Source organism: Scleropages formosus, chromosome 7, assembly GCF_900964775.1.
Source record: "Scleropages formosus chromosome 7, fSclFor1.1, whole genome shotgun sequence".
In the NCBI taxonomy this organism is placed as follows: domain Eukaryota; kingdom Metazoa; phylum Chordata; class Actinopteri; order Osteoglossiformes; family Osteoglossidae; genus Scleropages; species Scleropages formosus.
In genome coordinates this window covers 18,167,525-18,179,972 of record NC_041812.1, presented here as the reverse complement: position 1 = coordinate 18,179,972, position 12,448 = coordinate 18,167,525, and the positions used below count along the sequence as shown (strand labels likewise).

Genomic DNA, 12,448 nt, shown 5'->3' with positions numbered 1-12,448 from the left:
ACCGCATAGAAAAGCACAACAACACTGCCGGTGGGAAGCTTGCTGGCAAATACCCAAGCATGACAGTGTTTTATGTCATTAAACATGAGGTAAAAGGCTGGTTAACTGATGGACCGAGCAACATGTTAATTCGTTAATCACTCACTTAGGACATATTCATATGAAGTAGAGAATGCAGATAATCTAGCATCGTTCTGCTAGTGTAACCATTTTATACACAAGATGATCTAAGGTGCTTGGTCAGTTTACATTTACATTTATTTACTTAGCAGATGCTTTTCTCCAAAGCGACTTACAATGGATACTGTGTACTGTTACCAGCCTACACACCTTATTTGCCAAGGTTACTTAACTCACTGCTAGATACAGCTGCATATAGTTGTCTGGTTGCCAGGCATTGTTGTGTTTGTGAAACTTGATTATGCATTAAGTTGTGGTGGTGTGCTTTATTTTATATTCTCTTCCACCTTTCTCTGCATAAATGTGGCTGAATTTGAAAGTTGTTGTTGTAAATTGTAGAGTTTCTTTGTGTGTTTGTGTGTGTGTGTGCGCACGTTTGTATGGGTACCTTGGTTGGCCTTCACGCTACTGTAACAGTTCCTTGGGCAAGCAACGAAGGTTTGCAGCATGTTCCCCTTGCTGCAAACCTCTGTGTTGTCCCTGAAGCAGCCAAACACTCTCACCAGGGAGGCTCTTTGCCTCTCTATAATGAAGTGTATCAAGAGTGTGTTTTGGTAGCTTGTGCCTCTTTGATTTCACTTTCTTTCACATTAGCAAGCTGACCCCCTATCAAAGGGCACAGTATTGAAGAGAGACATATTGGCCGGGGTAGATAGAGGGTATAATATTAGGTATAAGTCTGTCACGGTCAGACTTTTAACCAGGAGTCAATAGTGTGTTGTTATAAATGGAGCATGGTGATGTTGGGTCGGATTCCGGGGCTGCTGTGACAGGTGATTGATGGGTCTTGACTTGGTGCTGTTTATATTTTCATTTCTACCTGTCTGCCACTGTGCTCTAAATACAGTTCCTCCTGGGATTTCTAACAGAAATATGATGGGGATTGACAGTGGCAATTTGTCTGCTCTTTGTGGACATTTTTGGCCCATGTTTCACCCCAGGCATTCTGGCAGAGTTTGGACCACAGCAGAGGGACTAGAGCTTGCAGCCTATGTGCTCTTCTCCACTTCAGCTCCGTCAACCTTCCTAAAAAATCCATTTGCCACAGTATAACGGCCAGTAGGTCTTCTTCCTTTCCTCCGCTACCATGTTGTTGGTCAGCATCAGCGGCCTATTTGATCATACATCCCCAGCTGGACCTGACTGTCACTGTGAATCCATGTATACACTGTGTTTGCTTTCTGGATGATGGGAATGTTCTCAAGAGACTGCGGGCTGCGGTCAGAACCATCCCTAGTGGATACTGTTTGTGAAGAAAGACAGATCTTCCTGGAAGAGATCAAAATGATATCGTGCTCTGATATCAAAAACATCTGCTGCTATACCCAGGGAAAATAACCCCAGAAGAACCTGGATTGAAATATACACGATGTCCACGAATGATTGACGAAACGAAAACATACTTTTTTTTTTTTTTCCCCCCTGAAGTTCCACGGATAGTGTATATGTTTGGTCTATATATTTGCCACTCCTAGTCCTGTAGCAGCTGTTAATGAAAGATGGTATCCATGATGGAGAAAACAGCGCAGAAACAACATCGCCCGTAAGTGTTCTGCACAAACTACCGAAAGAATAAACCTGATGAGAAGCTCATTATGAGTAAATTTCTGGGAACAGGAACAGTGGAAAGAGCTGTGACAGACAGGTGTGTCAGGTTCGAGGAGTCAGCGGGTGTGAGGCGGAACAGGGTGGAATTATGGAGTTTTATTACCAGCAATGCAAAAGGGGTGTAAAACCACTTTAAAAAATGCAATAAAAGAGGATCTTTGTTCAGCAACAGCAGCCACGCTCTTTCAGGCGCAGCTTAGAAGAGTGTCCGCCAACAATCCATTTCAAATGGCCTCACCTGGGCGTCATCACTTATTCAGGTGCAACCGAGAGTCTCTGAGGTGGGCTTGGCCACATATTCAAACAGATTGCACTTGGTCACCAAAACAACAGTTAGACAAGCTTCATTCCAGCTACAGACACCATACATTTGTGTTCGTGTGCATGTGAGAGTGCGTGAGGGAGAGAGAGAGAGAGAGAGAGAAGGAGGGAAGACAGAGACAAGAGTCTGGTGCTCACCATGTAATTACGGTCGCAGACAGAAAACCTTCCTCCCATCTCCCTTGCTGGGCCCCTGCTAAGGCCTTGTCTTGCATGGAGGTTTATTAATCATAGCCTCCCAAACCAGCCGAGAGCAAGCAGAGGGAACAAGCCCATATCACTGTGATTCTCATTAGCACCAACCCAGCCGTTCAGCCCCCTCGTCCCTGCAGCCAGCCGAGCGAAGGCGGGGCGTATCAATATGCATCACACCCCAGGAAATGCACTGGGCTGACATGATGTAAGCAAGGAATACATGCAGCTGGGCTTGTGTGGTGTGTTTGGGAATGTTCCCATACACCCTTGTCTATTATGTATTAACAGCCCTGCTGATCCCCCAGGCCCTATGAGGACACATGGAGGTTTTCCCAGCTGAGCCCCAGAATAAATCCCTAATTAAAAAGGAAAGCGGCCAGCGGTTAAGGCTATATACATAAAAATCTGTGGGCGCACAAGTATGCGTTACAGTCGATGTGCCCACACTGCCACCAAAACCCTTGTAAACCTCTACCATACCCTGTAAGTGCAGCAGGTGCTATGTACTTACTAAGATTTCACATTTTCCTCATACGTTAAGTTTATTTCCCATTGTATGAAGATGAGCATGCTTAATATTTTCTGTAGGTGTGTGTCAGTGTGTGTGCTCACTGGCAAGACTTACGCACACATGCAAGCGCACACGTGCAAAAGAAAGAGCGTAAGCGAGAAAATGACAACTTTGCCATGGTAATTAACATGTCTACAGTGTAGATAAGATCCTAATTTGCATAATGTGTTTTTAACTGCCTTCTAATAACCTTGAGAGACAGCTAATGGAGTGGAGCCTCTGTGTTTGTGCAGATGGAGGCGGAGTCTTCCTGCTGGTTCACTCAGGGTTGCCATGGAGCTAATTTGATCCGATCCCCTGGCCCCGCCTTAAACTGGCCGCCCAGGAGTCAGCAGTCAGGTGATCCAGTCAGCATTCTTTGTCGCAGAACCTGCGACAGCCTCACACTCTGGCATACAACACACGCCATTTCCTGGCCCAGCAGGCTCACCTCATTTCCTTCTCACGTCCAGCAATATCAAGAACGAATGTTGAGAGGACCTCCGTGAACGAAGGGGAGGCCTTTTACTCAGACTTACTACTTAGTGGCTTGCGTGTGCTTGTCTCACCTGTGTATTTGTGTTTAAGTGTGTGCGCACGCTCACATTTTTTTCTCCAAAACTTCTCCGCAAGCACAGGAAAATATTGGAAAATGTATGCTGTAGGAGTATCCCCTCAGATTAAAATGACTATTAAAATAGCAATAATAATTTTTTTAAAAAAAAAAGAAACTGTGCAGACGCTGTTTAATCTGTCTGCGCCCACAAAAGCTATGTTTTTGTTTCTTTTATTGCACTGAAGTGCAAGCCAGTTTGAGATCCCACCCATAACAACTGGACAAACTTGTGTCGGGGTGTGTTTGTATGTCTAGTTGTGCTGGTGTGTGCCAGCGTTTACATCTGTGTGCTTCTGTGGAGTCATTGCACTCGGTAGCAGATCTGGGCAGCTGTCCCTGCAGAACTTGGCCACGATGGTGAGTGCTGGATAAGAGAAGTGACAGCATTGGCATTCTCTGCCGCTTGTGTTCCCAACCCCAACCTCAGTCTCAAGCTCATAACCCTCCGGCCAGAAGGGCAATTACACCCTCAAAGACCCCCTCCCCGTCGGACGCTCTCCAGACCTGGACCTGTTGCTTGCCAGAAAACTCGCTCAGTGCTGCCCAGTAGCCAGACCCTGTAACAGCCAACACCATGAGTGCATCGGAGCCCTCAGAGCTGCAGGGTCAGAAGTGACAGAGATTGGTCAACCGTTTCCTGTGTTATGGTTTAGGGCCCGAGGATCGAAGGTGCTTGATGCTTTACAGCTGGCGGTATTAGAATGAGAAGCAGCAGAAGTGCTGGGGGCTGAGGTCTGAAAGATTAGCTTGTGCCCTGAGCATCAGACTAGCAAGTAGGCTGGGTGACCACAGGGAGTGGATTGCTACGGTAATACAATGTTCCCTGCTCTATGAAGGTGTTGTGTTCTTGAAAAACCCTTTCATCAGGTAAATTCAGATAAACATGTAAATACCATTAGTTTCAGTGATAATAAATGTTTATGCCTTCCCGATCCCCAAAACCGACACACATTTATGCTAAAATATAGTCATATCCCATTGAAATGGACAAGATTAGTTCAGTAGTTAGCATCAGTTATAATAATACAACAAGGTAGTTTCCCTACATTAATTACCTTGTAATACTTTATGGCTGTCTATTCACACTCTCTCCACTCCAACCAACCAACCAACCAGCCAATTTCAATAACCGCTTGTCCTCAGTGGGGTCACGGCGAGGCGTAGTCTGTCCTGGAGATGTTGGGCGCAAGGCTGAAGGAGCAGGGGCCACACCCTGGATGGGACGCCAGTCCATCGCAGGGCCACAACTAGTTACCCAGGCACACAAGGTACCAGAGCAATTGCAGGGCAAGCACCTTACTCAAGGGCACTACGGCCGGAGGCAGGGAGCGAACCGGCAACCTTTGGAGCCAAAGGCAGCTGCTCTCTCTCCTCTCTTTCATAGTGATTACATTCACTTAACACTTAATGAACTCAAACAGAACAGGTACATATGTGACTTGGTGTTTGTGTTAATTTAATCTTGCAAAAAAAAAAAAAAAAAAAACAAAATGGTAGAGACAAAAAAAATCAATGAAAACAATGCAAACTAGTTTTCAGTCACCAAACAACCTGCCATGGCGTATGTATGTATGTGGATGTGAGTATGTCACATTGCTCTGCTGTATAGAAAGGAGAATGATTGTAGGAAGTTTAATGAAGTGTAGCTAGTACTCCAAGTCACCTTGGATAAAGGTGCCAGCTAAATACTACTAAGTAATCATTCTACGTCACTTTCAAGAAAAGTGTGTGCTAAATTAACAAAGATAAAATTAAATGTCTTGTGCTGCTCAGCGGCACATAAAATCCAAATCCATTTCTTGTAAACACAGATCTGTGTTTGTTCACTTAGCAGACACTTTTCTTTGAAGCAACTTACAATGTTAAGGTTACAATTATTTGCCCATTTATACAGCTGAGTAGTTTTTACTGGAAAAATTTTGCCTAAGTACCTTGCTTAAGTGTACTACAGCTAGAGATGGGGATCGACCCTGCAACCTTTGGATCCAAAGGCAGTAACTCTAACTACTGTGTTACCAGCTGTCCTCAGATAAATGACTTGTATGCCAAACTGCGGTATTAAATGAAACTCCTCGTAAAGTCTAATTCTCCTAAATTGAATGTGCTTATTTCACTGTGTTTAACACCCCATCGCTAAACTCCACTGACTTCATTGACAGGGGCTGGCGAGGTGCAGGAGGGTGGCCACTCTTTAGGAGTGTTTGAGAGGAAACAGATGTATGGCCGAGAGGGCTCTAAGGGGAATTATTGCTTTTATTTTCATAAGCTGCCTGCTTTCTGCATCCATGTAAATGGACTTTTTGCATTTTCCATTTCTAATCAGTATCAGCTACTGCATAAACTTGTGTTGTTTTCATTTTTTCCATTTGCAGTTATCCCTAATGTTTCACTCGTACTTGTTAAAATCAAGCTAATGGATGTGAAAATTACTCTATATCAAGCCCCTGTAACCCAGTCACACATTAAAAAATCTTTATCTGTGGGTTATGGAAGATTTTTAGCTGGTCTGGAAAGAGAACAAAGGTACAGTATGAGAAGATATTTTCGTATATTTTGGCCTCAGTCTCTTTTTTTTTTTTTTTTTTTTTTTTTTTTTTTTTTTTATTTTTGCTGAGTCGATGCAGAAAGACCTGATAAAATATTCTTTCCTTTGTGGAAATGTGTACACGTGGTGGAATATCAGTATTAATGCTCTAAGTATACACAGTATATTCTGAAACAATGGGAAAATCACCTTCACATAATACAATAATTACAGATGTGTTCCCACAGTACTTTAATAGGGTTTCATTAAATATGCTTGTGATAGTGAATCTACCATTGAAGCTATTTTACAGTTGGATGATGGATGATGCATGATTTACTCAAATTAAATAGCTATGGAGGTCCTTGCTAAGCTTTTATCTTTCGCTAATGTTTACATTCTCATGAAATATACAATTTATATGGAAAGTCTTCTTTTGTCACACAAGAGTATACCCACCCTAAACACAAGTGAGGGTGGGCAGTAGACAGTGTGTTCTGCATGCATTACCTTGTTTGTGTGTTTCTGTGAGAGAGGCAGTGGAAGAGCTGACATCAGATATACGTTGTCTTTTCTGTCTCATGGTCAAGTTGGACTTCATCACAAAACTTTCTTTGCTCTGTTAACCAAAGGAACCTGTTTCTGAAGGCAGTTCTGATGTTGTTGAGCAGCTGCAGCAGGATGTTGAGAAATACACTCCAACCTACCCCAGCCTCTCCCATCTGTCACCCTTTCATTCTTATTCTCACTTTCTCCTTCCCTCTATGTGCTTTGTGCTCTGTGTGTGTGTGTTCAGTTTGATGTCCATGCGTGGCTGTACAACACGTGTGTATTCTGTACTCCCGGGTGTGTGCAGAATGTGTAGCAGCGTGCGTGTCTACAGCAGCTAATACCAAGGGATCAAGGACATAAACGCAGATGAGGATCCGCATTTCAAGGGCTTCACTTCCTATCCCACAAAACAGGCTTCCCATCGCTCCCCGCTCCGTGACGGGAATGCAGTAGAGGGACTTGGGTTCAGGCTCCATTGACTTTTCACGGCAACACAAAGTAGGTCATTATTCTCTGAAGACTCTCCTGAGTGCATCCATCATGCTCACATTTAGCCTTAGAGCTCCTCTAAGCTCGCGGAAGCGCCACACACCTTTCTGTTTCATCCCTTACAGAAACTTCTTGCTCTGCTTCTTATTCTTCACAAAGAAAAACCCTACACTTATCCTTCATGGAAGCTGCAGACTTTTTTTCACCTTTCTTCTCTCTTGCAAGCTCACACAGTTTCTTCTTTTATCCCCTTTCTGAGAAACATCCTCCCGTCAATCTGACTTCATTAGCTCAGTGAAATGGAAATCTTTAAGTAAAACATGCTTATACAGCATGAGAACCAAAGGCCTTGTATCATTTTTGTCAGGATATGTTATCTTCACATATTTCAATAACCTTGGAAATGTTACTGAATTCATGCAGATTCTCCCATTTTGGAGTTCTGCTTCTATTATTGAAACTCTTTATTGTTGGCACGCATGGTAATGTTATCATTGGTTGTTGGAATTTTTCGGACAGTTCCAGCTCTGTGGAAATTCAATATTGAAGTGCAAATTAGTTTAAAAATGGTGTAATACAGTTTTGTAGAGTCTTCCCAAATGATATCTCATCGCCTGGCCGCAGCCTCTCCACAGTGCTTATATGCCCCCACTTTCGCTTCCCATCTGGTATCTGTAAAACAGGTCATCAAAGGCCTCCTAAACAGAGGAGCTTGATATTTCAGAAATTTCCATGACAGGCAAAAGGAAAAAGAAAACATACAGTCATAATGGGGCAGAAATATGTAAATGAATACCATATGGTGAATGATATAACAAAGAGCAATAAAAGAATAATTTAAAGTAAATCAAAATCATGTAATAAAGACTAATAATGACTTTAAGAAAAAAGTAAGTACACTCCCATATTGGATAACTTCATTGTGTTGCTACATTTATTACTTCAGATTTTCTCATTGAGATTAAAGACTGCTTATGGCTTATGCATTAAAGGATTAATGGCTCACCACTGTGACCCCCCCAGGTTTGCGCTGCTGAAAGACCCTGCAGGCTGGCTCACAGTCAACCCAGTCAAGGGCACAGTCAACACAACGGCCATCCTGGATCGTGAGTCACCTTTTGTCCGCAACAACATGTACAGCGCAGTCTTCATGGCCACAGACAACGGTAAAACATCACTTTCTCTTCTTTAGAAAGCTAACACAAACATGTTGATTTGATGTTTTTTTTTATGCTGCCATTTCCCTTCTAGACCACAGTTTCTGAAAAATAAAGCTGCACTCTCTTTTCACCAAGCAGAGCTCTAAAAATGCCATAAATCTCTACAATAATTTAATTTTTTTGTATCTATGATCAGCAATCAAAGAGGTCAAGTGTGCATTGTAGTTATTTAAGGATAAGAAATCACCCTGCATTTTTGGTAATGATTTGTAGATATGATTAAATAAACTGAACTTTATTTTTTTTCAACTGAACTTTTCAGATTCAGTTCATCAGTGTAGGATTGCAGTAGTTTTGTAAGATGTCAGAGACAGCCTCCATTTATTCAACATCATATTCAGTGTCATGTGATCTTAGGTGTTTAAAAAGCGACTACTTATGGTGTGAGTGGGTCAGAAAAGCCCAGACCCCACCTTCAAGGCATAACGATCAGGTATGAGTGGCATTGCAAGCAGCTGGATTCAAATTGGGAAATGACTAAAGTAGGGCGAATTAAAAATCCAATTAACTTGTAAAATTTGTTAAGTGTTTAAAGCGTTTGGACATCTCATTAACTTAGCTATTGATTCTTCTTAATGATATTGAATGGTAAACAGTAAGTAATGCAGCAAATTAACCAACTGTATTTACATTTAATCTTTTATTACGGCAAACTCAGTCCCAGTATTTTTTTCAGTGGAGGCAAAGCCCGTTTTTAATTGGCATTGCCTATCAGGTCTAATTAAATTAGAGATTTGTTGCAAGGAAAATCAACATAAATGGCAATCTAAGACCCAGTGTCTGCAAAGCAGAGTTTGACAAGAATAATACCATCTTAACCAGCTCTCAATTATTAATTTATTTACTCTTTTGATACTTCTCACTTTTCAGCCAGGTCTGACAGAAGACAAATTTTGACATTTTTTTTGTGATCTTTGAGCTCATATTGTGTGAACTTTTGAAGCTGCTTGGCCATGGGATTGCTCACTCTCAGAAGGACCGCAGCATTGCTGCTGAGGAGTGGGAGCCGCATACTGCAGCTGAATTCTCCTGTTGAGCCATTTATCAAGTTCATTTATAGCAGTGTCTTCCCCTAGTCCATAATGGTGTCTAATTCATATTTATTCTCATTGTAACTTTAAAAATGAGTGCTCTGCAAACCTTGAGAATGAAATGATTGTCTCTTCAGTAATCGTTGCACATACAGAGGATAAGTATTCATATCTGCATCTCACTGGCCTTAATGTTCTGAATACATACAATTTAAAGGATATTAAATCTTTCTTTATGGAGCTGTGAATTATGGAAATGATGTAAGTAATGTGTATACTGTATATAGTCGTGTGTTTCTTTCACTCTCCTGTTGGTAGTATTTCTACAGATAGCTCTTAGAGGCAAACAGTAATTTAATGTAATTAAAATATCAGTTAAGTGAAGGCAGTTATTCTGATGCTGACGTGACACAAGGCAGAGAGCAGCATGGTTATGGATTGTATTTGACCTCACAATCCTGTGGGTCTCAAATGTTGTTGGATCCTTCCTTCCCACTCAATATGTGTGTAAGGAGGTCCTTGTGAGCAGTTCCTCAGTGGACAGGTATACCATAATTGCCTTCTACCATTCTCTCCTATGCCACATTCAGGGGCAACTGATACCTCTCCAGGCCTGCTTTCTCATGCCTTTTGATTTTCTTCTCTGCTCTAGTGAAACTTCAGACTCTGTGGTTAACCTTCCTGACTTCAGGACCTGACCTAGCTGTAGGTATTATGTGGCCTGAGATGTTTTGCAAAGGAGGCAAAAGTTATCCAGGGATGGAAGCAAGAAATTAGACAGTATCCTCAGGTGTATCTGAGGTGTCCGCATTCTGCTGCTCCTCAGAAGGAGGTGGCGCTACACGTTTGGTCTGGACGTAAGGGATAACAAATAAAGTTGGAAGGGTGACTTTTTTTCAATGCACTACACTCCTAGAGACACAGAAAACAAAGCTGTATGATGGTATCCAGTGCATTTTAATTGTGAAGTCCCAAGACTTTTCTTAAGCATCTACATACATATCAACCAGGTGCATACCGAAAATATTTTACTGTTAGACCATGAGTGCTTGTTTCTTTTTTTGCAATTTTTGTTTGCATCACACAGCATATAAATCCAAGTATATTTTTCTTTTTTGATGGGCCTACATAGATAAGGATGGATTTCACTGACCATTGTTGAGTCTCTTGAAATGTCGGTCTTTGGGGTCTCTAGATAAAGTCATGTAGTCCCATATGATACTCATATAGAAATAAAATTGGACTCTACAAGGAAACAAAGTGCCTCAGTTCAAAGGAGTCTTAATTCCCATGAACTAAGAGAGAGCACTCTTGGTGTGTTCTCTTTTAGCAGAGGCTCAGAGATGACATTTTGGGGTCCTTTGTTGACACACGAGCACAGACAGGCAATCATAATGGTCTTCTCTCTATTAGACCCAGATGGCTTCTTAGCGTTTTGCTAGTTGCCGTGGTGCGCACGTTTGCAGCAACTTGCAGGATGATTGCATGACGCAGACAACCTCATGACAGAGTGGATATTGATCTGGCCCCCATGCACATATCTTTATTTGGATTTCTTAGATTAATCATTGATGCACCCCAACCTGGTACACATCATGAGTGAGAGAAAGAGACAGTATAAATGAAACAGAGGAACATTCAGGTCACATCGAGACGTGACACACAGTCATCTATTTCTGCTTGACATCAGCTCTGCATCATCTTTATTCATCTTTCAGTCCTATTAAAGGTTCAATCATAGAATACAAGGCAGAGAGAACATCAGAGGTAAGACATGGAAAGAGAAAAGCACCAATCTCACGCCTGTTACTGTAGGCAAGGCAGAAAGAAGATGGGGGTGGTAATAAATGTCCTTCAGCACATTGTTAGTGAAGGGAAGCTCATCTCAGCAGCCTGTAATTGTTTCCACACCTTATGCCTCATTTGCATTTCTAGAAAACAAAAGTAAAATGTCATAAATCAGAATGCATTATCCAGTGAAATTATCTTAGCAAAATGTCCCATTTGCCCAGAATTTACTGGACAGATTAACTGAATAAATGAGTTAATGTACAATATAATGATAAATGTGTTTTGCTTGTGGCATGAAGTGGAATGCATGTGGAAAGGGTGAGTTTACCCGAGATGTCACACAGCAAAATTATGATTTTGAATGAAAATGTTTGCTCGGTCTGGCAGCACTTGTCTGTCTGATAAAGGCAAAGATCTGGGGAGCATACAAGAAAAACTGTGGGTACAGTGTTCAGGTAAGAATGCAAAAAAGATCTCAAGTTCCCCTCCAGCCTTTGTAGAGTTAGGATTGATCTCAAACTCGTACCACAGCTTAAGGTGAAACTTTCATTTTATCAACATCGTGTTAGAAAGCATGAGAGTGCGGAGGCGAGAGAGGAGAGTGACAGAAAGTGACACAAAGAAAAAGCAAGACAGAGAAATCAAGAAAGCATAGGAGAAACTTTGGATAGCAGAACAGAATAATTACAATGTTTTATGGAGGTTCCATGTGGTGGGTTAGAGATCATGGCAGCTGGGAGCTCTCTGGTTCAGATGCTCAGATGTTAGTACTTAACCGCCGCTTTAACCTTTGTGGGTGTGTGATTGTTCTTGCAGGGAAGAAGGAACTGAAAGTAATTCTGTGAAGATAGATGCACTTGAAATATTTCTGCACTGTAAGGATAATGCTGGGAAAATGTGAATTTCAATGTTGTCACCCAATGTTGCTTGTCCTGAGAAACTAATGATGTGGATTACAACACTTTCCCTACACAGCATCTGCTCATATCCATCTCAGTGCAAAAGGTTAAAGTTTTGGCAAAGGTGTTTGCTAGAGCCAGCAGAGGGTTGCTAGTATATCTTGCAAGAACATCTCTCAACCTGGTCAATTCAACCAGCATTCCAATAGCTGAATCCGTTCAGCCAGGGCTGACACATTTCTTTCTGCCATCCCCACTGTTCTTAATGATCAGCATCTTGTCGTCTGTAAGTGTTGATTCTGAGTTTTGAGATGAGACTACACCTGTCTTTTTGCATCTGAAGATTCCTAGAGGTTGGGGACCTTTTTTTCATTGTACCTTCCTTCACACTCAAATCATTTCCTGCAAATTCTTGACCTTGTCTTCAAGGCAGTGGTTTCAGTTTTCACTTCTTAATCACACAAAAATGACT

The 12,448-nt window shown here is 41.9% G+C and overlaps 1 protein-coding gene across 2 annotated transcripts in view; it reads left to right on the top strand.

Moving 5' to 3' along the window:
- cdh13 (cadherin 13, H-cadherin (heart)) overlaps nucleotides 1–12,448 on the top strand; it is a 334,841-nt gene that overhangs the window by 285,836 nt on the left and 36,557 nt on the right. For both annotated transcript variants that reach the window (XM_018726675.2, XM_018726674.2), the window contains one exon: nucleotides 8,059–8,201. In XM_018726675.2, coding sequence (XP_018582191.2) covers nucleotides 8,059–8,201 — 143 coding nt within the window. The remainder of the gene's footprint in view (nucleotides 1–8,058; nucleotides 8,202–12,448) is intronic.